The sequence below is a fragment of the Ambystoma mexicanum genome, chromosome 2p (assembly GCF_040938575.1).
Source record: "Ambystoma mexicanum isolate Mex_15411 chromosome 2p, UKY_AmexF1_1, whole genome shotgun sequence".
Lineage (NCBI taxonomy): Eukaryota > Metazoa > Chordata > Amphibia > Caudata > Ambystomatidae > Ambystoma > Ambystoma mexicanum.
Genome location: NC_090923.1, coordinates 99,365,228 through 99,390,611, shown reverse-complemented (window position 1 = coordinate 99,390,611; position 25,384 = coordinate 99,365,228). Strand labels below are relative to the sequence as shown.

The following is a 25,384-nucleotide window of genomic DNA, read 5'->3' as shown; positions in this document are numbered from 1 at the left end:
ATAAATCTAACATGTCAATTCTGCACTCTGAAGAATGAAACTTTGAAAGATCTAACGCGGTTCTGCCCAAATCTAAGAAGCCCGATGTAACAGTCAAGAGGGTCAGTTATACCACAGAGGGGCCCGAGACCCAGAGACCCATATGGTTGGGGAATGGTGGGGCCAGGAGACAGTTAGTCCTGGAGAAAAATGGACTGGAAAATATAATGTGGAGCTCCAAGACGGGGACACAGGAGATGGAACATCGCGTTTATGCGAGACGGCAGAGATGCCGACGTTCGACTCTGGCAGTCGTCAGGAAGACATGGAACCTCCGGGCGGTCACACTCGAGCCATCATGCCATGTTCATGCGAAGTAGCAGCGCAGTCAACGTTCGACTCCGGCAGCAGTCAAAGGCCCGCGAGCCGTGGGAGACTGGGCTGCCGCGGCGTGGGAAGACGTGGTTGTTCAACAGCCCACATAAGTGCCGCGGAGACGCAGAATATAAAAGAACAACTTTGTGACACAATAACAATACAGCCCAAAAGCAAGGGACTCACAGAGACACACACAGTCCCTTCCAGGGAGAAATTAAGCACTTACCTGGGCAGAGGAGACTGGGACAGGGAGCGGATGGAGGTCGAGAGGGAAGACGAGTTGCAATGCATCAAGGGAAAAAGGGGCGGGGCTTGGAGGAGTTTATATAGACTAGAGGAGGAAGTGAACACTAATTGGCCTGTTAAGTTCTGGCTATATAAAGACAACACTGGAAGTTAAGAGTGTGTTCATTCTTGGTTTTGTTGCAGATCGAACCAGACAGAACATCCGGAGCTACTGAAGGCTGGTGGGCGTATGAGAACTAGGAGGAGAAGTCTTGCCAGAAGTCCTTACCCCATTCCCTGCAAAGAACAGAGAAGAAACCCAGCATAAGCACAAAGAAGGACATTGCAGAAAATAATTCTGCGTGAAGCTATTTTACTTTTACCATTTTTTTTAAGTCCGAATAAAGACCCACTTTTTATTTCTTTCAACACCGCCTGACTGAACTTGGATCCTAGGTTCTGTAATCATTAAACAGAGAACGGCGAGTGCTGACGACTGGTGGCAATCAATGTTTGATGGAACTAACAGAAAGCTGCTCTTCGCACTAACCATGTACCTGAAAAACCTAAGAGCTTCTGGCAAAAAGTGGTGTTGATTAGTGAAGACTGCAGCCCCAAATGATGGAGTGAGTCAAGAACTGCTAACAAGGAAAATCGAAACTAGACACACAAGCTGAGGATTGGTGACATGGTGTGTTATTTATATAGCGCCTTAATCCAAAGTGCTTTACAGAGCACATATTTACATACAATATCACCCAACCGAAGTTGGTACTCCTTCATAGACCTCAGAAGGATGAAAGGCTGAGTTGGCCTTGCCGTGAATCAAACCTGCGACCTGCAGATCACGCTCAGATTGCAGCAGCGAGCGCTCAACTCGCTGAGCTATCTTACCGGCAATGAAATGACAATGAGATGTTTGTTCCTCAATTCTGTTTTTAAAACGTTTAAACAAACCAATAAAATAAATAAAAAATTGAAAAAAGTATATTCAGATTATCAGATGGTAATCCCATCTCACCTCACACCACAGGTAGCGTAGCTGGCTCACGCTGGTCATCAATGAGCGTGCAATACCAAGGCCAGGCAGAGGAAAAAGGTGCGTCTCCCACACCTCTAACAGTAGTTGCTACGTTTCTTGCTACCTGCACACGGGCATCACCCCATCCACATCCCCTCAAAAGGAGCACAAGCCCAATGCAGGCTCCAAGCTTAGACTTTGGCACAGTGCTCAACTTGCAACGCGTCATACCGTCTACGGTCATGGAAGTGGGTATTCCCACTCTTGAAGGCATCTTTGCCAATACAGGTCAGTGAAGTGCGACAATGGGCCATCCTTCCAGGGCAAAGTCTTTTGTGAGTTTCTAAGAACTTGGGGATCACCCAGAAGAAGCTCATGCCCTGCTTGCCTCACGCCAATGGGAATGTGGAGAGATGTATGGGAACACCTAAAGCTGGAGACAAACCTTCCATCTTAGTGCCAAATTGTCAGATTTACAGTGTGGATTTATTGCTCGCAGTAAATTGGCTAATACTACCATGCATCCACTGGTGATCCTGTGGTAATTCCACTGGACTGAGTGGGAGTAACTGCAAATACATTTGGCAATACATTGGTGGCCAACGCGCTGTGTGCATTTGTTTTTGAAAGCAGACTATCCAAGAGTATTTGAAGTTCCTGGTCCATAGTTAAGGGAGCAAGGCCAACGCACTGTATAAAAAAAGTAGAGGCCGGCACCTGGAGAGGGAGTACAGGCCCTATTCTGAACAAGGTGGAGTCACGCAACTTAACCTGGCCTTCCAAAGGCAACGCTGCGCAGAGGAAAGGAGGCGAGGAACGGCTCAGTGAAGCCATTCCCACAGTGAACAGATCTGTGCAATGCTCGAGTGGGGCCGGGTGAAGGCCAGTAACACGCAGGGAGTCGGCAGAGCTCGGATGAATGGGTGAAATCCACAGGGAAGAAGCGAACTGGGAGGCAGGGCCACTAACTACAATTTGGCTCCAGGGTGTTTGGCGGGCAAAACAATATCATTTGGGAGTGGAGCCCTATTGCTATAGTATATGAATGTCACAGAGAAAGCACCGAGAAACCACGGAGGCTCCATTTTGTGGAACATGGGAGGAGAACCAAAGAACAAAACATATCTCGTAAGAGTGAAGCCACAGTCTTCATTTTTGTCACATTAAAATTTGTGAGATGGGGAGATAAAGGGACAGAGGGATGGGGAGAAGTAGAGTGAGCGATATAGAAGAGGGCTGGCGAGATAGAAGAGGGGAAAACCAAGGAGGAGAAGGGGGAGGAGGGGAGAGCAAGGAGGAGGAGGATGGGGAGAGGGAGGAGGATGGGGCGAGGGAGACACAGGAGGAGGGGGAGACCAAGGAGGAGAAGGGGGGGAAGAGGGGAGAGCAAGGAGGAGAAGGAGGAGGAGAGGGAGAGGGAGACCAAAGAAGAGGAGGAGGAGAAGGATGGGGAGAGGATGACCAAAGAGGGGGAGGATAGGGAGAGGGAAACCAAGGAAGAGGGGGGAGGAGGTGGTGGGGCGAGGGAGACAAAGGAGGAGGGGGAGACCAAGGAGGAGAAGGGGAAGGAGGGAGAGAAAGGGGGAGGGAGAGAAAGGGGGAGGGAGAGAAAGGGGGAGAGTTGAGGGGGAGAAAGAAATGAGGGGAGTGAGGAGGGGGAGGAAATGGAGTCCCCGAGATGGTACATCCGAACAGACATTGTGGGTGAAGGAAATTATGCATGATACAGTTTGGTAAACGTAATGTCGATCGCAAGAGACATTGGGAATGAGCAGAAGTGTGTTAACATAATTCTTCAGGTTGGGTGCAAAGTAAGCGTCCTACAACAGTCACCACCAGGAGACAAACATCCTGACGAATGCTGATCACTTTAACCAGGTTTTTAGCAGTAACTCTCAGCAACCCAAGTTAATAGCACTCAGGCATTTAATAAGGGCACTGGTCCATTGCCACCAGCCATGGCACTTACCCAGCATTACTGCTGTTAGCACCATGTAGCAACCCACCCCCCAGTGCTAGTGTGCGACCCAACGCTACATGGTTTAGATGGCACCTATGCCATGTGACAGCGATCCCGATTTCGTGCTGAAACATACTTCATGCCATTTCCCCAAGGGAGCACTGCGTCTCCACTCTTATATGCTGGTGAGCCAGAAGCTCCCTTGTTTGCATGTAATCCGCTTCCTCTGGCCCTTCCCCTTCCTATAGGACTGCCTTGCCTTCTGCCATCCTTGCATCTGATCTCCACGGCCCTGCTTCCTGCCAACTACCTCTGGTCTTAATTCTCAGTCTCCTTGCCTGGCTCTGGCTACGGATGATCTCAACCTGCCCACTGCCTGCCAATACCCAAGGGTCCACTGCATTTGCTGGAACTCTTGATAGGCCAGCACAATGCTTTTAAAGCGAGCTGTTTATCTCAGTGTTCACACTATCCCTGATTCACATTAATGGTGGGAGGCGGTCTTCACGTGGAACTGTGAGAAGATTCCTTTTGTGCCCAAGTATTATAGTCACTGGGTCTTTTTGGGGTGCGCTGTCTGTCCTTACCAACACCACCCCTGGACACCCAGGTAGCTAAGCATCGATAGCACCTGCAGAGAACCACAGGTATCCGGGGACAGTGAGAGGCTGTCCTGACAGGTGCCTGTGTGCTGAGGGAGGATCAGAGAACCACAGGTATCTGGGGGCAGTGAGGAAGTCCTTGACAGGTGGCTGAGGGAGGATCAGAGAACCACAGGTATCCGGGGACAGTGAGAGGCTGTCCTGACAGATGCCTATGTGCTGAGGGAGGATCAGAGAACCACAGGTATCTGGGGGCAGTGAGGAAGTCCTTGACAGGTGGCTGAGGGAGGATCAGAGAACCACAGGTATCCGGGGACAGTGAGAGGCTGTCCTGACAGGTGCCTGTTTGCTGAGGGAGGATCAGAGAACCACAGGTATCTGGGGGCAGTGAGGAAGTCCTTGACAGGTGGCTGAGGGAGGATCAGAGAACCACAGGTATCCGGGGACAGTGAGAGGCTGTCCTGACAGGTGGCTGTGTGCTGAGGGAGGATAAGAGAACCACAGGTATGCGGGGACAGTGAGAGGCTGTCCTTGACAGATGGCTGTGCCGAGGGAGGATCAGAGAACCACAGGTATCTGGGGGCAGTGAGGAAGTCCTTGACAGGTGGCTGAGGGAGGATCAGAGAACCACAGGTATCCGGGGACAGTGAGAGGCTGTCCTGACAGATGCCTGTGTGCTGAGGGAGGATCAGAGAACCACAGGTATCTGGGGGCAGTGAGAAGTCCTTGACAGATGGCTGAGGGAGGATCAGAGAACCACAGGTATCCGGGGACAGTGAGACGCTGTCCTGACAGGTGGCTGTGGTCTGAGGAAGGATGGCATATGGTGCCCCAATTGTGGAAGCCTAACGTGAATTGTTGCGGGAGTTCAAGTAGGTGGAAGGAGTGGGCAATGGGTCAGGGGCAAGGCAGGCAATGGCAAGCTCAGGCTTGGAAGGGTGAAACGCAAGCCTCTATCAGAATATCAAGACAGAGTTCGGCGCACACCCAGTCAATAAGTACAAATACATTTTTGGGTTATTTAGACTATTTTACGCAGATTAGCCACAGAAGATTTGCCAAGATGCAAGAGTGTTAGGCAGAATCCTGTGCAGTTCCCTTGGGGAAGACTGCAAAAAGATTAAGACTACAGGAGCAGAAGTAAACCCAACTGGAAGCAGTCTGCACCACCCAGACTTACTTGGTAGCTGTCGCTGAGCAGTCAGACTTCTCTCAACAAGAGTAGGGCAGTATGTAGAGTATACACAATAGGGCAAAAACACAGTAGAGCAAACAAACACTGACCAGAGCTTTGTATAAAAAAGTATATAATTATTTAAAACACACTTTAAGGGATATACTAGCACTCTCAATCAAAAGCAAGTTAAAACACAGTCAGGTAAAGTATACACACCTCCCTTAATAGTTATCAGACAAGTCAGGGTTAAAACACTACCATTTGTTAGAACAGATGTGAGCGCTTAACCAAGATGGCACTCTGATAATGTAGTTAAAGGGAGAGAAAAAGGCAGAGCATAGAAATAAAACAGTTCCCAACACTTTTAAGAGTTCAGAGCAAGGGGAGAAAGGCAGGTTATACTGTAGAGCCAAAGTTCATAGGCTAGGCCCACTTTAAATGGAGCAAAGCGAAAATTGCCCAGGATCACACGGTTTAAAGTGCACTGAAAGTCTTTGCAGTGTTCAAAAGAGGTTGGGGTGAGTCAAAAGATATAGTTAGAAGGCCTGGAGCCAACCCAGTTTAGAAGCCAAGGATTTAAGGGTCACCTTTAGCAATCTGTAGAAAGGGAGGCCATGTAGGACACAGTACCTTAAAGAGAAAGGAAGCTCCAGCGGGGGCAGTTGTTCCTGGCAGTGATTGAGGTTTGTGGTTCCGACCAGGGGAAGAGAAGATCTCGTCGAGGAGGAAACATGGAGTCGTTGCACTGCACAGGGATGAAACCAGCCGCGGAGTTACCGATTAAAAGGTGCGGTCCTTTTATTCGCGGTCAAAAGTGGGAAGCTTGGCTAGACGGCCGCCGGGGTGCTTTGCATGGGTGATTCGACCAAGAGACGTCTTTGGAAGGCGAAAAAGGGCGAACTGGTTGATCCCACCAGCTCAGGGGAAGAAGACTCGTCCAGCAGAAGATCTTCTCTTGTCGTTGGGAAAGTGGTGAGGTGGCTGCAACAGGGCTTCACCGGTGGTGTCGTCGTTGCAGATGGCTCAGCAGCTTCCCTCTTCGGATTCTTATGTCCTGTGGGTACTTCTGAAGTTCCAGTCCCAAAGGCCCTGCTTTTATGCAGAAAAACCCCCATTTATCAGCCTAGCTGTCAATCACACATGCTAAGTGGTGAGCCGGCCGGCTTATCACTGGGCCAATCAGAGCAGAGTGTGACTTGGGTTTCTAAGGCAACGCAGTCCAGGGTGCCAATTCCCCCCTCCACCCTTCCTGTGGAACCCTGACAGAGTGCCACCATTTGAAGGGCTTCTGTGAAGAAGCCCGCCAAAAAGTGGAACAAAGGGCTCGACCTTGGTCAGAGTTACAGAGATGGACACAAACGCCATTTTAGAATGGAGTTCTGGCAAAAAGACCCAACCGGTGATTTAATATTAAATAAATAAACCGGCGGTATCTTTAACATTGCACCAAAAAGTGGTGCATTTAAAATCAATGGGAAAATCCTATAGAGAATATTCCGGTGGAATATATCGCGTGGTAGCCACTGCCACCAGCCAGAAACTCGACGAGGGGGGACGGGACAGTGCCCCCTCGAAAACAGACCCAGGGGCAATCGAATTACCCCTTACCAGTACTTCCACAATATGATGGTTTGTACTGGTTCTGTTCACAATTTTGGACTAGTAAAGCCATTGGTGACTTTACATGCCCTGGGAGACAGTAGTCAGTCCCGGGGTATGGAGTCTATGTTTGGGGGTCACTGTGACACCCCTGTGGTACTGCACTGAGGGTGCTGTGTACCACACATACAGAAGACAGATGATACCCTATGGAGTAAAAGACCCCACAGTCAGAGACATCCCTCAAATCATGCCTAAGAGTGGGAGTAAAAGAGTCTCACTCTTAGCAGGAGAAAAAAACAAAACCCAAAAATCCAGCAAAGCTGCTGGGGGACTCACTAGGTTTGGGAAATTAGCCATAAGAGAATTCTCCCTAACAAGGAACATGATCGAGAAACTATGTAAACCATAAAATAACCTTGCTATATCGCCCCCAATGTAAGAAAACATTTAATGGATTTTAACTTGGTTTGGAACCTCACCATCGATCGGTCTGAGGTCAGATCAAAGCAAGCAGGCGTGAGATCTAAAAATGTAAACACTTCATTCACCCAACTTGCCCCGATTGAGAGCTGTAGACATTTAAAGGTCGTTCAGACTTCACATTTACTAATTTTCTTTACTTTGATGTTTATTGGCATGGTCAAAGCGAAACATAAGCATCTCAAGTCAACAGTACAAAACCCCCCACCTTGCCCCATCCCCCCCCCCCCGCCCGCCCTGGTGTCCCCCTCCCACTTAACATGGGACAAGAAGCAACAAGAGGACCACTCCAGGAGATGCAGCAGCCAAACAAGGAGGAGATCCAATACGCAGGTTGGTGCAGTCAGCACCCATGGCTCAGGCGTGGGTTATAATCATCGAGTTCCCGGATTGACCTCAAGTCCTCCAGGTGAAAGGTTTAAGCTCAGACACCTAGTCCAACCTCGGAGTGCTCTTCACCTGCTGGCGCCGCCACAACCCCTTTCAGCATAAAGTCTCCCTACTCCATGGGGAAGGATTCCAGCAAATGGTTAACCATCGCCGCAGGTTTTACATATGTCAATATGTCCCATAGTTTCGCCATCGGCCGAGTGGTTGATGGTGTGGTTTTGTCTTTCCAACTTCGGGCCAGGGCTACTCTTCCAGCTCTCAAGATTGCTTCTACTAGCCTTGGGAGCCTAAATTCACGCCTATCAACGTCTGGGGCTCCCAGTAGGACCTGGATAGGGTCGAGACCCGGGGCCATTCCCGCACATTTACTTTTTCAAATGAACGCTACCTGTACATTGCCAACAGATATAGAATCATCTCTTTGAAGAGAGAAGTGGAAAGGCCTCAATCAATTCTATTACTACGACATATCACACAGGTCCCATTCTGGAGGCTTCTCCAAGTTCAGAGATTGCATCCTCTAAGACGAAGTCCTAATGCGGAGCTCTAAAAAAATGAAAACTCTAAAAACAAATTTAAAAAAAGAATTCCACTTGTGAGGCCAAAAATTAGATACATAAAGGGAGCAAAGGGTCATGCCAAAACCTTTCCCGCATTGAGCGACATCACAAACGAAAAAGACGTCACAAGACTAATTACAGAAGTAAAAAGAAAGGGGACCTTGAAGCTGTGAACAAAACAGATGGTGCACCTGTTCTGCTGTGCCCAATTAGGGCGGTGAGGGGCGAACGCAAGCTGCTGGATATAAAACAGATAAGGCAGGAATGGTGCCACTGCGGTTGCGCCAACTATTTTCTGAGAAATCTACCAAAATCAGCCAACTTACAGATGCATATTGAGGGCCTTCAGGACACAATGATAACATTGAGTGAGATGCGGATGTTCGACCGTAGACAAAAAAGGTCCCCAGTTAAAAGAATTAGTCTACATAAATGAGTGCAGGTCAATAGACCGGTTTCTTATTTGAAGGATGCAGTCTTCGCCAGATTAATAGAGCAGAGAGCACCCCCCGCCCCCCCCGACATTATGGAAGCAAAGCTTGCAATATCCCCTCCTAAAAGAATAATGCCAGAGGACTAGATGGGCTGTCTAAACCTTTTAATAAATTGCCGCAACTAACCAAAACACTACAATTCCTTTAAAAACACAGGGAAGATTACAGAATCTAGCACCGGATCCAAGACCATGTTAGTTTCTTATCTAGGGAAGCACTTCTGCAATAGTGGTTCTGCTCAACACTATCACAAAGAACTTTATACAAATCTTGTCCTCAAGACTAGAGTCTCAGGTGGACAGCTCAGGGGCAACGTTCTCACCTTGGAAGCAAGACGACACGGGGCAACCCAGGTTTGATAACCTGGTCCGCACTTAGAAACCTCTAGGTATGAAATGAGTTATAAATAACCAATCATATCATAGAGGGGTTTCCTCGTTAGATGAGATGTTGACCAAGCTTGGATCATACAAGATCACTTAATATTGTAATTTGGTGGTTAGCCCACCCGTTTTAAAAATAAATAAGTACAAATGCACACTATAAAAGAGTTGCCTAATGTCTTGGCATCTCTTGATGCACAGGCAGCCTTCGCTTGGGGGTGGGGCAAGGCAGAGGACCGTTTTGTTTTTTGCGAGATGGGATTCATTGACTGCTTCTTAAGAACGGTGTCGAACGGTATAGAAACCCTGCGGAGAGAGTCCTATTAAATGGTGCCAGATCAGAGATGTTTACTCTTGAGAGGGGCAATAAGGCAGCAATGTCGTCTCGTGTATGGTGATCCCTTTGCAAGGACGGAGCACAAAGTCAGTATGTTTGATGAGGAGCCATGTCCGTAGCCAATCCTATACCGCTCGCCCTAGCCACATATGTTCAGAGAATTGGAAAGTTAAAAAGAGGTTCACTGGACTCAAAACAAATCCTACAAAAGCAGACATTTTGAACCAGACTCGTTTTGCAGACGGCAGATGAGGTCGAAACTGTGGCACCGGACAAATGAGGCAATGAAAGCATCTGGTAATTGGTGGGGGGGGGGGGTCAACATATGCACCGATTTGGAAACATTTTACAAGAAACATTACCTTAAACCTCAGTTTCACATTCATCATGACCTGGACAAAAGGAGCCTTTTTAGTATCCCATGACTTGATTAATTTAAATGCATGTAAAGGAAAGTCGGGCCAGGAGATCATCCTTCAGGCTCTCAAACCTCTTGTACATAATATGCAGAATTGAATACCAGTCTGAGTATGGACATGGAAAACCCTAGACTAGAGGGTCTGCAAACTTCAGCTCATTGGAGATTTTGTACTACAATTCCCATCCACACTTGCGAGCAAACTCAATGGTGAGGGCACTTGGGAGCTGTAGTCCAAAAGAACTGCAGAGCCGCAGTTTGCAGACCCCCGAAAGCGCCAAACAGTCCTAAAGATATGATGGGCGGGAGATCTGATGATGTTGCAGGACATCCTTACTTATTTGAACGTAGCCCAAATGAGAATCATTTAATTGTTCCAGAGAGAAACCGAAAAGAAGTGGGCTTGCATGGATCATGCCATTGCGGGTCACCTTTCACAAAGCACAAGTTGCCTGCAAAGGAATTAGAGACTCAAAATGTGCATGTGTCTAGGTCGACTGGCACCTACAAGCATGGGATTGTCCATAATTACGAAGTCTGTACGTTCGAGTGACACAAACAACTACATTACAATCCGAACGTCAGTTACCATGGGAGAGGAAGGAGAACACTCCCAAGTGAAGGGATGATGGTGGTTGTTCAATAGGAAATATGTTAATTCCAGGCAAGGTTTGGGCAAAGCAAAATTCAGGGTCTCCAGAGATAGATAGCATACATTCAAAATAGGAACTTGTTCCTTCAGCCCAATATGTCAGGAAAGGGACATATAGGGAGTGGGTCACATTTGAACAGTGACTATAATTATATACGTTCTCTAGTAAACAGATCTCTATACAGGGTCATTAAGGGGGTGAATAATATCAGAAGCCAGGGCTTTATGTCCCAATGGGAAGCTATACGCTGGGCTTTCTGTTTGAGCAAAACACAGAGCAACGATTTTGAAGAATATTCACAAATGAAATTTGCATGCAGCATGGAGAGGCCTGGTACAACGGGTCTTATGCCCGATACTTACAGTGGACTCCTAGCAACGTAAGCAAGAGACGCCCCAGTCAATCCAAGTTCTGTTAAACAATTATGGGGTTACAGTGATGTGGAACGGCTGCTGGTAACCAGTCCTGACAAAGTACTGGAGCTAAGTTTGTAGTGCCATCAAAAATGTTTTTGGTTCTCTCGTGCCCCAAGACCCAGCAACCCTGTTTTTGGTGCTTAGAAACCAAACAGACAAGAATATGTTCAGTGAAGATAAGAAAGCAATTGCATCACAACCTCAGTAGCCAGAAGGACGATTACAGCGCTACAGAAAAATGCCAGTGTTCACAAAGTGGGGTATAGAGGATGTACATCCATCTTGCGAAGGACACGGGCAACGGAATACAGGAATAACGGAATGCAGTAGCCAATATAACATGACTTTCCACACCATTCTTAGTAAAAGGTCTCATAGAAATTACACAGACAACACGTAAGCAAGCAGATCAAGAATAATACGAAAAAGAAGAAAGCTAAAATTAATTTGTTCCAAAACATATTTGAGAATAAAAAAACAGGGTCATGGACAAAGCGCTGAAACCTTAATGCTCGAAGAGGCCAAGTTCCAGAGCATTCAATCAGAAGATGATGAGTTACATTTGCATTACATTTGTCACAGATATCAGTACGTCACAGATATCAGTTCGATAGATGTCCCCATAGAGAACATGAAGAATTTCCAGAGTTAGCAACAGGTTTAATCTTAACCTTAGGCGGTCCATCCTTGTTGCCGGATCCGGAAATTTCTTTAGGTATTGGGGCACAAAAGATCTAAATTTATTGAACAATGGAGATGATGATAATTTACAGCTCCTCATGTTTTCAATAGTCCTGATCCAATCCATGCGTTGCAATTTTTCCTTAGTTTTCAATGGATTCAGCATGAGTGCGTCTATGTCAGTATCCGATAGAGCCAGTAACTCGTCACATCTATATCTCAATTTGTTAAGCAAGAGGTTTGTTGATTTATGCATGGAGACTGCAACTTTCTCAGAGAGGATTTCGGCGGATGTAGGATGGCTGTAGATCAAAACCCATTTAAGAAGGATAATGTATTTATTGTTTACATAGGGCGGTAATACTCCATAGGGCTGGCACTTGAATTTGCATGGAATATTTGCACCTTTTCCCATTTTTTTAATTTATACAATTTGATATATTATCACTTCATTTTAACCATTTACATCTTTTCATTTTACAGCATGGCACAGGATCAAAGACTACCTCAAGCAACGTTTTGGGTTTCGCCGTTTAACCGGTCCGAGAGCCTAATCAGAAGCAAAGTAAAATCACATTACAGTTCCACAATCATGCGTAGTTATAAATTGATTGAAAAGTAGTAAACAACCCTGGGCCAATCACACATTTTCAACAACCTCCCCTCGAATGCCAAGAGAAACTGATCCCAGAACCACCACACCTTTCCAAACAACCACTTGTTCCAGGTCCTATCACCTTTATATGATATAATATGACATTTATAACGCGCCTATACACAAGTGTTTCAAGGCGCGACGGGCGGCCAGCTGGTGGCAAGTGCAGACATCAGGTGTCAAGTGCTTGGAGGGGACTGTAGGGATACAGAAAACAGTCCACAAGTGCGGGGGTTGCCAGGGAGGCAGTGCAGGTGTGCAACTGGTGAGGGAGGGGACCTGGTTCCGAGATCAGAGGGTAGCCAGGTGACCAGTGCAGCAGCCAGGAGTTCAGCAGGGGAGAGGAGGAGAGAAAGCAGAAGCAAAGAGGGGGATTTTGAGGTGCTTCCGGAACCAGAGATAGATCTCCTCAAGTTTCAAGGAGACAGGGAGGGTGTTCCAGATGGAGGCCCCAGCCAAAGAAAGATCTACCACCAACTCGTTGCTTGGAGAAGCGACTGACCCTGAGGGAGTTGGATGAGCGAAGCGCTTGAGAAGGAAGATATTTAGGAAGAGAGTTGAAGGTATTTAAGGCCCCAGGCTCCAGAAGGCCTTGTGGACAACGCAGAGGGTTTTGAACTTAATCCTTGCAGCCACTGGGAGCCAGTGCAGAGATTTCAGTCCTGGAGAGATACAATCCCTGGGCTTAAGACAGAGGACAAGTCTCGCAATCCTGTTCTGGATGAGTTGCAGAGGGCGGAGAGTAGAAGCAGGCAGATTTTGAAAGAGGCTGAAAAGCCAGGGAGAGAGGTTAGACCCCTGGGGAACACCACAGGAAGAGATAGAGATAAAGGAGAGGAAGGACCAAAGAGTTCAGCCAAGCCAGGGCCTGATCGGTGATACCAAGGTTATCACAGAGACGGTTGAGCAGGATGACATGGTTGACCATGTGAAAGGCAGAAGAGAGATTAAATAAGATGATAGGGGGTGTTGGAATCGAGGTTGGACAGCAGGTCTTCACGGATGTTCAGGAGAGCAGTTTCCGTGCTTCTGGCAGCTCTGAAGCCAGACTGATGGTCATGGAAACAACCAACAGATTTAGTGTGAAGATTAAGCTGGGAGATGGGCAGCTTTTCCAGGAGTTTGCCCAGGAAAGGAGTGATGCAGATTGGGCGATAGTTAGCAGGGCAGGAAGGGTTGGCAGAGGGTTTCTTAACAAGAGGGCGCACAAGGGAGTGCGTTGGGGGGGGGGGGGGGGAGTGGAGACTCTAGTGGCGAAGGAGTGGTTGCAGAAGTCAGCCAGAGCGGGGAACAAGGTGTCAATGTGGTCCTTGATGGTTTTAGAGGAACATGGGCGTACCTGTTTTGACAAGACTTTCGTAGATCAGACTTGTCTAGAAACCTCGTCTGGGGAGAACAGGGGAAAGGCAGAGAAGGAGGGAGAAGATGTGGCCACCACAGAATGGCCAGAGGAAGAGAGGGGAGTCGAGGGAGGAAGAGGAGAGGTAGAAAGAGGACAGGATGTCCTGAGTTTTAGAGATGAAATGAGAAGCCGGGACAGGAGAGGTAGAGACTGCTGCAGGATTGGCCAGCTCCTTGCAGAAAACTAGATAGATTTGTCAGAATGCATACAACTAACTTATGATTAGTACCGTTCAAATTAAGTGCCATGCACGGTAATGGCCTCATCCCGGGTGCATGACAAGCCCAGGGGAGAGGATGTAACCTCTATCAAGAATGTGGCTACTGGAGAGGGTTATTTTATGTAAGAAGAAGAAAATGAATCTGTATGAGGGACACTGGGGGAGGTTTTTGGAACTGGTGTGATTTGCTTTGATCTGTACTCGGTTTACCGGGCCTTTTGTTTGCCTTGTTTTATTGTAGGTATGTGGATAAATATGTGAATACAAAAAAAGAAAAGGGAACCAAAAAAAAATAAAAAAGAATGTGGCTAGCTCACACTCTTACTAATCACAAGTGGAGGTTCTCCTCTAGGATTACACAACAATCCCCTGACTTCAAGTTGGAAGAATTCATCATTTACCCCAGATCACCATGGATGACCAAATAAAATATTTTATTTTGTCCGTTCAGATGAAGGTGGTTGGTGAAAAGAGAACCCTCGATCTGAAGAAGGGATCACACCCTGAAACCTGTCACCACAAAGAGCGTAACAATTTACTCTTCCAAAAAGCATTGCGAGAGGGAAGCAATCTGTCTAAAATGAATGTAAAAAGAAATTATGAACATTTCTTTGGGCACCTATATAGTCTTTGTAGGTGAAGTATGGCATCCCTAGTACAGGGTCCATAAAGAAGATCATTTTAATCAAATTGTCTTATTAAAAGATACCAAAAAGTAGACCAGAAGCTGCTCTATTAGAGTAGTCCAGCACTTCAATAAACACTCCTCATGTGACCTGTTTTATGTTAATCACTATTATGTTCGACATCCATAAAGAAATCAGGAGTATGTTAATCTTGCGGTAATGACTGGGTCAAAGAGGGAGCTTTGGCATGATGACCTAAGAGGCAGAGGCCCAGTCTCTCTTGGTGAGGCCTATGGCAAATGAAATATACACGCACACAAGTAAATAGAAGGACTGGGCTTCTGCTTGTGTCTTCAATGTATTGGTCGATTCCCTTACCTTGTTTTCCACCAGGGAAACCAGAATCTGCTCCATGATATCAGATGTTGCCGGGATAGAGCTTTGAATGTGGCCAACCACGACACCAATGGCAACACGAGACAACTCATAGCTCAGGTTTGTGTTCTTCCGGACCAGCTCCATCAGTTCGGCGCCCATTGTTTTTGGGACCGTCGCCGCTACGAGTTTGGATTTTAATGGCGAGGAGTCCACAGAAGTCTTCTTTTTGCTCTCATGGTTGATTGAGTGAAAGGCTTCTAGTCCTGGGGGAGGCATTGGAGCTGCCTGCTTGGTGTTTGTTTTATCAAGAGTCAGGTTTTGAGTCTCTGACACAAGAGGGGGCCTCGGAGCAGCCTTCTTGGTGAGGGAGGCGTTCACTGTAGCACTCTGGGTAAGAGTCTCTGTGTTGGGAAGACTGGGATCCAGTGAGCGGGATATCGTAGTGTGAGCACTCCGGCTTGGCACTGGCGGTGGGGTGTTGCTAGGGGTAGACGATGCAGTCGTAACGCAGGAGTTTGCTGAACCGGTATGCATGGTATCCAAGGAACTGGTGCTCACAGAGGAGGCCTTAGAAACCGGCCTGGAGGTGATGATTTCAGCACAATCTGAAAGAGAAATAGAACCAAAACATTGTTGTATGCCAAGTCTATTAAAGAAAGGGCAAACACATGGTGCTGATGAACATCCATAACAAGTAACTATGCATGCTTTAGGCCAGGGGTCTGAAACCTTGGGTTCTCCAGATGTTTTGGACAACAATTCCCATCAGCTGTAGGCAGCATAGTAAGCAGTGGGGGATTGTGGGAGTAGTCCAAAACATTTGGAGAGCTGCAGTTTGCAGTCCTGTGCTCTAGACAAAGGCTATGGCTGGTCGGTCCACTGAAGCAAAAAATCCAGTTGGGTTTACAGGTCGACAAAAAAATATACATATCTAAAGAATTGCTTCTGAAGTTCAGTGCTTGTGATTATGCCTCACACCTGAAAGAAATTTACAATCCTATGAGTCGAGGATCTAAGTCACATATTGTATTTATTTATATAGCGCGCCAAGCCCTGGGGCATCTGGGCACATTTCTTACAGTTACATAGAAGGTATTTACAGTTACATAGAAGGTATTTACAGTTACATGTGCGAATATTTACATAAGACATTTGTACAGAGTGTGGTTTGCAATTGCAGCGGATATGACGACATACTTTGCAGAGTTTAAGACTAGGTTTGTGAGGAGATACTGAAATTGTGTGGGAGTGGTTAGTCTTCATTCATAATGAGCCAGGTTTGGACGCTCTTTCGGAATTTGTGGAAGAATGGTTCAGTTCTGAGGCTAGGAGGGAAGGCATTCCACGCTTTGGCTGCTAGAACCGGGAAGCTTCTGCCGCCTGCCTTTTGGAGCTTAAACCTTAGGATGATAAGACAGTTGGCCTGTAGCGATTTACATAGTACGAATACAGGGTCAGTGGCAATCCAACAGGCCAGGCTATTCCCAGCACTGTTCTCCATTGCTGACTAAGCAAACCACGGCAACAGGAGGAACAAGAACGGGTCCTTGTATACAGACACAAAACATCATTGGTTAACGACCACATTACCAATCAGGTCAAGGATCCTGCCAAGTCACAAAGGCAATGCATACTCAATGAGGTCTACTAAGTAAAGTGTTGCTCTTACAGTACTATTAAAAAATGCAGTATTGCACTACTATTCTGATCAAGCAATACAGTGTTGCTCACACAAGGTCAGCACCGAGTAATGCACCCGTTACAAAACAAGCACTGCAAAAACAATAGCATTAGCCTTTGGTGAAATGCTCTCTGTTGACTTGCACCAAGACGCGCGCATTCACGGTTAATGGGAGGGGAGGCAGATCCGCTGCAGAAGGAGAGAGACCCATGTGCTGCAGCATGGAGTATACAGAGGAGAGGATGCGTTTGCTCATTTTATATAGCCCTAACCTAGCCTCTCGGGAGGATAGCTCAGGGGCAACGTGCTCGCCTTGTAAGCAACACAGGTTCGATCCCTGGGTCCCTCTTAGAAGCCTCAGGGTAGTGGCACGATATAAATAACCTATCATAGGATATAAATAACCTATCATATATCAATCCACAGCATGATGTGCCAACAAGGCATGGATGGAGGAAATGCAGGAGGTTACCCAGGAATACAGGTAAGAAAGGAAAAGCTGGATTGGGTGGATCTGCTGCTGTGCTCCCACTGAAACTAGTTAACTGTGATTAGATCTTAATGAACATCTGAAAAAGCGAACTGCTCGAATTTGTTTGGTGCAATGGAGGTCATCCTACAAGTGTACAGTGGGTTTTTGGTGCGGTCAAATCCCAGGTCGAACTCACGGCAGGTTTCCAAGGTCACTCGTGCAGATTCATGCTCCACCAAGATCCTCAGATCTAATCTCGGGCTGACTAGTGGAGTTCCTTCAGCCTATCCTAGCCCTCAAATCTCCTAAAGAAAGTGCACTGCCTAAAAAGGCCCAGATCAATTCATGCCCCCTTGCACATTCTACTAGGCTGCGATGGAAGGTGTATACGGAGGGCAGGCTCACAGTGCAGGGCCTTTGGTGCTTTTGGAGAGATTGGAGTGCTGAACAGCATTAGGATTTAGTGGTTTGTTTTTGTGTAGTTTGGTTTTACTAGGACTGCTTTTGTTGTTCAGTTGTGTGCCCCTGTATCTGCTTAGTTTGTTCAGTGTTTTGGAAGGTTGCCTCCTATACATAAGAGCAAAGGAAATTGGTTTCTTCTCTTCGTTTTCCTAGAAAAAAAACCTTAAAAAGCCAAGGAATAGATAACTTTTCCTGTCCCCAAATCCTTTCCACAAACCACCCCCTCTCCAAAAAAGGTGTTCCCCTTTCCAGTTAGCCACTGTGCGTTTGATAGCAGCATTTGCCCCGCCCCCCCCTTTTTGTTGTGTTGGTTTGTCATTCTTGTTAGTGTAGTTCTGCGTCTTGACTGGTCCCTTGGGTGCGGTTCTGGTAGCGCCAGGTGTTTTTGGTTCCCCCAGTTTCCAGTGGTCGGTCTTATTCCTGGCCAAAAAAAAAAAAAAATTATATATATATTTCTCCACTGTGGGATTGGGAGTGAGCGTTTTCTCTGCTGACCAGATGACTACATCTACCAGTAGCCCTTGCAGCAGATTTTTATCACCTGCACCTGCGGTGAGCTGCAAGTCCACCCAGCCTCCCTGATGACCTGCATTGATATATAGCGTTTCTCCTCGCATGATTAACAGGAAGCAGGGGAGAGGGGGGGGCATGTGTGCCGTTTGTTGCAAATGGTTCCTGTGCACAGGTCACAAAGCATTGCCCGTCTTTAGAGTCAGGAGGGGGTGGTGGGGGCTGCTGAGGCACTGGGGTGGCAAAGGAGGCCAGGCCTTAAGTGGAGGATATCCAGAGGCGCAGGGCCTCGGGTGGAGCAGGATGGCAATGGCATGAGGGAGGAGGACACAGCTGCTGCAAGCACCCTGGAGGAGGTTTCTAGGGGGCAGTTCCTGTCTGGGTGCGGGCCATGTGTAGAGAAGGCAATTGACTCCAATCAATATGGCAAGTGTGCATAGTAGGGGAGGCGCACTTCACAGAGGAACCTCCGGGGGGGAGGGAAGGGACCAGTTTGTGCTGGTGGGCATACAGGAGAGGGTAGAGGTATACCTGGGAAGACTAGGATCTGGTGGCATTGGAACAGCCTCATCCTGTTCCTCAGGTTGTTGAGTGTGCAGGTTAGGCATAAGAGTCCTGGAACAAAGACCTCTACCCCCCTCCATACACCCCATGTGGACTTTGGGGTGGGAGTACTTTGATCCGCCATAGGGGAGGCCCTCCAAGCATGAAAGGCCATGAGCAGAAAGTGGGGCAGGGAGGCAAAGGCCTTGGTGACGGCGGCCATGCGAAACAACATTTGCCTAAAGTATGAAAGCTTTTAATGGGCAAATCAGTCCCCCACTTACAAAGAGCCCATTAGAGACCCGGCTGTCACCACTACCCCCGTACAGCGGTCTTGAGTATGCAGGTGCTTGTATATCCCAAGGCCACGGTGCAGCACAACATCACAGGGTGCGCAGTGTCACCCTGTATAAACCATGCAACCACCCACTCACCCTTTGCACTACTCCAGAAACCCTCATGGGTAATGGAGGAAGGAAAGCCCACCTAGTGTGCTGGTACAGCCACGTAGTCCATGCTCGGAGAACTGGACCACACGCCCATGGTAAAGAGGCTTTTTGGCCTGCTGACTCAAGCACCACCTCACCGTAGCCATGACCTTGCCATACAATTCCGGTACTGCCTTGCAACAGAAAAACCTCTGGTGGGAACTTCCCAGAGGTGATCGACCTTTGCCATAAGCCACCGGAATCAATGGTCTTCGCCACGCTACAGTGCTTCCACAACACTGACCCGACGCAATGGTGGGGCGCGGGCGAATCACTGCTATGCATCTTTGGATCAGGAGTAGGGGCTTGAGTTCCCACTCCTAAGCAATTACACAGCCGCAGTATTTAAACAACTAAGTGTGCAGAGGGGTCCTGTCTGATGGCATGGGGAGGGATGCACTTCAGATATTTTGAATTCTTCCCATGCCTGCCCATGGTGCTGCAGCATATGGCACCAAAGACATGCCACCCAAGATGGTCCATGCCTCCTCCCGGCACACTGGTTTCAGCCAGTGTATACAGGTGGCTAGCTTTGGTTTGTGTATATTCAATGTGAAGTACTATTTAGGTACCATGCAATGATCTGTGACATGAAGGCTATTTCTTCGAGACCGTATACAGGTGGGAAGCAAGTTTCTATTACTACTACAACCTTTGCCTCAGTGGTGGCATTCTCCTCCATATCACTGCTTGACATTGGATCCTTATATCGTACTTAAGCCTCTAAGCGCAGGAGTGGGTTTCAAAACTATGCTGCTTGGCTTTGTACTTCCAAGACAAGTGATTTGCCCCGGATCTATCCTCCCGGCTACAGAAGCAATGCATGTTCAGGTCTGGATGGAGCAAGTTAGGTTATCATCCATGTCATCGTCCTTATTGTCGGATTTAACAGTAGATGTGGAGGCAGCGATCAGAGACTTCGCACTTTCTATTTAGTCCCACTATTAATTTGTAATTTTTCCCTGATCTTCAATAGACAAGATCTTCCTGCTTCAGCCCCAGAGTGTAAAGAAGGCAAAGTGCAACCTTCTATGTTGGTCTTAGTGGATGTTCATCGTCTTAGTACAATACACGTGCATGTACTAGCACAGGTGCGTGTGCTCCAGAGTGACTTGTGACCACGGTTGTGGAGCGAGAGTTGGATGATCCAGTCAACTGGCCCCATGCAATTCTTGCATCCTTAGTGCACACAAGTGCTGATGTGGAACGTCCACAAGGAGTACATCTCCCGCTGCCTCTGGCTCATTTGGGAGCAGGTATGTCCTAATATGTTGTATACTTGGAGTATTGCATCACCTGCCTTCCTGAATCTTGGCTACTTCCTCCCACAAAAACGGCTCAAGCGCGAGATTTGTACTGGCTGTTCTCAGGAATTCTCTGCTCTCCCTTCAATCCATCACCTGATTGCATGCATCTTGTCCACTCACTTTAAGAGACAGGCAGACTGGTTTGTCAGAGGCCTCTCAGAATCTGTGCGACATACACCACAAAAAAAATAAAAACACACACAAGCGTCTGTCTAACAAGGGCTACCCTTTCTAGTAGCACGTGTTGTTTACAGTCACTTAGACACATCTGTTTATTTCGAATCTAAAATTCAGAAAACATTACAGACAGAAAAATCATGCATATTAAATATAGGGAAAATTAAAATCCACTCTATGTAGTCCATGAACTAAAAAGCATAATCTATATAAAAAAAAGTTCCACCATAACAACACAGGCCCTTGGTTCCATTGATTGGATGAAATAAAAATATCCGACACAGCATTGCCTGAAATTCAGTAATCTTAAAAAGGGCAATATAAAACATTAGCGTGGTAGATCATACCCAGGACAAAGAAAATGAGGATATTAGACTCAACTGATTTATAGTGTCACAAGAACTGGTCGTAGTTTTATCAGTTTTCCATGCTCGAGTAAATAATGCCAGAGGCAATTGACGGAATCGTAACTTTGTAATTAGCTTTCGAGTATGACTATTAGACACCAAGGATAACTAATTCTCCCTATTGAGCTCCGATGTATACTGATGTGTTAAGAACCGTGTATTTAAAGTCACAAAATGATTACGGTCAAAACTAAAAAGCATACTCACCTGTCCCAATTCGCGCATTAAGTTCCCCTTGCCCCCCGATAATACAAGGATCTTACAGGAGCGGGGACCACAATCATTTCTTACAAGCTAGAAAAAGCATACAAAACCAATGATCAAGGTTCCACTCCCAGGCAATTATAACATATATTGAAGATATACCCACTTGACCCTGAAGCAAGCCTAAAGTAAATAATTGGGATATTAGTTGAACCAACTGGCAGGCTAAAAATCGGCTACAAATGCAGATCCAATTAGACATAATAATCCCCCTTTAGCCCATCCTCTAACTGGTTCTGCCGAGGTAAAAAAGGTAATTCCTTGTTTTCCGAACAACTGTTTGCCTGCTCAACTCTGTTCGCAACTGCACCACGCATTGCGGAAGCGCATCATTGCCTCAGCTCAATCCAATGAAGTACCGCTGCCTTGCATCGAGTCCCCATCGTAAAAACAAGCCTATTCATTGTCTCTCCTGTAAATCAATCAACCCGACCCTGGTGCTTCCCGAATCACAAACTGTGCCCGACAAAATCGCCTACGCATCCTGGTCTAGTTTGACTGCTGTCTATCCTCGACCATTGAACCGAACCTGGAGACCGCCTGATCGTACAGCTAGGGTAGATTGGTGACAGAAGCAACCTTTCGTTGGACCCCCAACTCAACACCACTTTTGTCGTTGGGCGGTCACGATTGGCGATCCCGAAGAGAACCGTTGAGCAATGCCAATAATCCTGGTTCAGTACCATCAAACCACCAAGACCTTTCAAAAGATATTAGCAACTAATATCTGCCCCTTCCCGGTCCATCTTCGGCCATAGAGGCTGTATAGTTAATTGTAATACCTTTTGCAAACTCAAGAATATAACCTTTGAACATGGTTGTATTTTATTGCCTTTTCTCCCTCCGTCTCATTAGCTCGAGTGCTGCTTCTATTCCACTTTATACCTTCTGTGTTTTCTTTCTACACGGCTGAAGTTTTACAGGGTTTTCTAGTTAGTCATTATGGTACATGGTGCATTTAATTAAAGTATATAGTTTTACAGAACCTTGATTGGATATTCCTTCATTTTGGACTGTTCTACTTTGCTGTTTGGGTTGCTACTGAACCACATTCACACCCCTCTTGAAAGGGCAGCCTTTCACTTGTCCAACATTACCACAAAAGGCAAAGGAGGTATATCTCTTGACTGTGCCGGTTTTACCTTTATGATTATGTTGGCTCTTGGTTTGTACAATTGTGAAGGCCGAGTGGGCATTTTTAGCCTCTACTCATCCTTGTACTCCTACAGGTCAGAGGTCCATTTGCCACAGTACCAGAGCAACAATAATTATTTATTTGTTTCTTTGGTGCAGTTATCTGAAAGAATCCTCATAACCTCTGCCCATGTTAACTCTATGCTCTGCAAAAATTCACAAGCATTATATTAAGCCTCCCGCAGACCTATGGTCACGGGACGCAGTTACATTGTGGAATCTTAGCCAATTTGATAACTTTCTACAGACACCCAGCCAAAGAACAAACCGCTATCTCAGAGACGTAATACACATTTTTGATGACCTACCCTTGTATACAGGGCGTGTATGTCCATGGTGACCAACATTCCCCAAAGTGGGCTATTGAGTAAATTAGACACATTTTACAAGAGATTGGCACTCAATCTGGTAGAGACACCAATTGAGTTAATCATTGAACCCCAGTCCATAGAACTAGATTTCAACTATTTTGAATACAGGAACACGTTTTACCAACAAATAAAAGAAACTAGAGATGTGATGAATTTGATTGTTCTATTGTTGATGCTTTTGTTCTAATACTTTGATGTACATAAAATTAATATAGTAATAAAAAAAATAATAAAGCAAACAGCAATGGGTGCTGCATTTGCACCGAGACTGGCCATTCTCTATATGTCCAATTTGAACAGCATTTTCTAAACATATTTTAATATGAAAGTGGTACATTGATGACATCCGTCACTTGACTTGCTTATATGGCCTAATATTCCTCATTCTAATATAAAATTCACTGAGGAGGTGAGAAATAAGGGCAATAACTTTCCTGATGCAGGTATATCTTCGGCCATTATGGGAAAGGTGAACATGCGGACGTAGTTAAGCATCCTATGCCATTAGGCTACAGTGAGCCCTTTTGCTTAAGTTGGTGAGCATGCTTTTTATCTTCATTGAATGTCCATGTCTATACTCCATTACAGTGTATGGCTGTGGACATTTTGCTACAAACATAACTTTACAAGACCCAGTAACCGGGGCATATTAGCGATTTACTTTTCCATGCACAAATAGCCTCAAACTATTAGGATTAGTGATAAACCTTCACAATATCGTTAATTCCCCTGACAAGATTTCCATCTTAATACATCCATAGGTCTTTATCTTCCAACTGTATGTAGCACCTTATAAAAATCTGCAATATGTTGCATCTGGCAAAATTCAAAGGTACATTTTTACTCTTCAGCAAATAAGAATGTATACATTTGCAGGAGTCTTAGAGCTCATCAGAACGTCCAGTCCCCTGCCTTGTAGGGCTGCATGCACAGCCATGTGCCGAAGATAAAATAATATGGGCACAGACACTTTGAAAATCTGTTCATTGGACTTTAGGTGGGACCCCGCTACTGTTCACATTAGTAGGATACGGAGAATTTGCTGTTAATTGCCAAACATTCATCAGCCTAGTTTGTATATTTTTTTAATGTTAAGATCAATGAAAATTAGTATCTGACATGTGATGATCAACTGAATAACGAATAGCCTTCATCAACCACAGCTAAAACAACAACAAGTAGTAATCCTCACCATGGCTTTCTCTTTTTTTCACCTTGAAAAGCCCCTTAAAAAGGCATGCATGGAATTTCATCCATTGAGAGTAACTTTGGCTACCAACATTTTGACATTCTCGCTCATAAATGAGGATCTCTTATTGTGTGCTTAGTCCTGAGGAAGGTGTACCACCTTTCTTATACTGAAGCGTGGGTGTTTTCAAATCGGTTACTATCAACCTGTATTAGTTACCACCCTTAGAGTTTATATTAAATAGGATGTCCTATGAATTGATTCCATTTTGTAACCATTGACTTATCTGCAATCAGTGAATTGATCCCTACTGTTAGTAGCATAGAAGGTTATTTGTGACAACAGAATGAATGCAATTAAGGATGACGTGATTTGATTTCTTAATCTTTCACCCATTCATGAGTGATTAATTTAATCACATTGGTCTTCTTTTAGATAGTTACTTGTTCTCTTTTCTCGCCTTTTTTAATTTTATCGATTTGATGTGCACTATACAAGAATGCATTTAATATGTTTTGTGCCACACTGAATAATTTGACAATCCTTGTGTGTTTAAGTTCATTTAATGTAACTATAATAAAATGTTATACTTTCTACTGCCTAATGAGCAGATATCGATTTCAAATCAAGGTAATCTTGGCGAATTTCTCCCAATATATTTTCTCACTTCATTCTGTAATGTCCCGATTGAAAACGTAACAAGTCATGAGACATTTTTACATTAACCTTTTTAATTTTGTTTTGCCAATGGGAACAAGCCCTTACGAGTGTGTTAGTTTATGTTCCAGAGTTTGCCATTCTTGTACGGGAATACCCAATTAGTACAAAATGCTAACTTCATAAACAGCTAGCAGAGAAATTAGACAGGACAAGGCACATATTTCCCCCGTCTCAGCGTGGCTTAGACTGAGCACCTGATGGTGATGCCCGAGGAGCATTTTCTACACAGATGAATGCAAGGTGTGTCCCCAATAACAGCCGAAGTTTGGTAGTTTTATTAAACTGAAGGCTGGAACTGTGCCTTCACCATAGCAGGCGTAAGGCATACAAACTGTTTCAGTAGGCTAGCTAACCCATCACCCCAAGATGCTTACGCCTACCGCTGCCATCAGCCTTAGCCAGCAGAGAGAATAGTGAGGGATGCTGGGAGTTGTAGGACAAAACATCTGGAGGGGGACAGGTTGGCCAACCCTGAATAGAAGTAGCAATCCAATTAAGCATTCTAACCACTTGCAGAAATCATTTTATGGTGGTGCCAGACAGACCCATGATGAATAGCATG

At 46.0% G+C, this 25,384-nt stretch overlaps 1 protein-coding gene across 3 annotated transcripts in view; it reads right to left on the bottom strand.

The window, feature by feature from the left end:
• NCKIPSD (NCK interacting protein with SH3 domain) overlaps nucleotides 1-25,384 on the bottom strand; it is a 651,336-nt gene that overhangs the window by 389,048 nt on the left and 236,904 nt on the right. For all 3 annotated transcript variants that reach the window (XM_069643331.1, XM_069643334.1, XM_069643332.1), the window contains exon 5: nucleotides 15,038-15,642. In XM_069643331.1, the coding sequence (XP_069499432.1) occupies nucleotides 15,038-15,642 (605 nt within the window). The remainder of the gene's footprint in view (nucleotides 1-15,037; nucleotides 15,643-25,384) is intronic.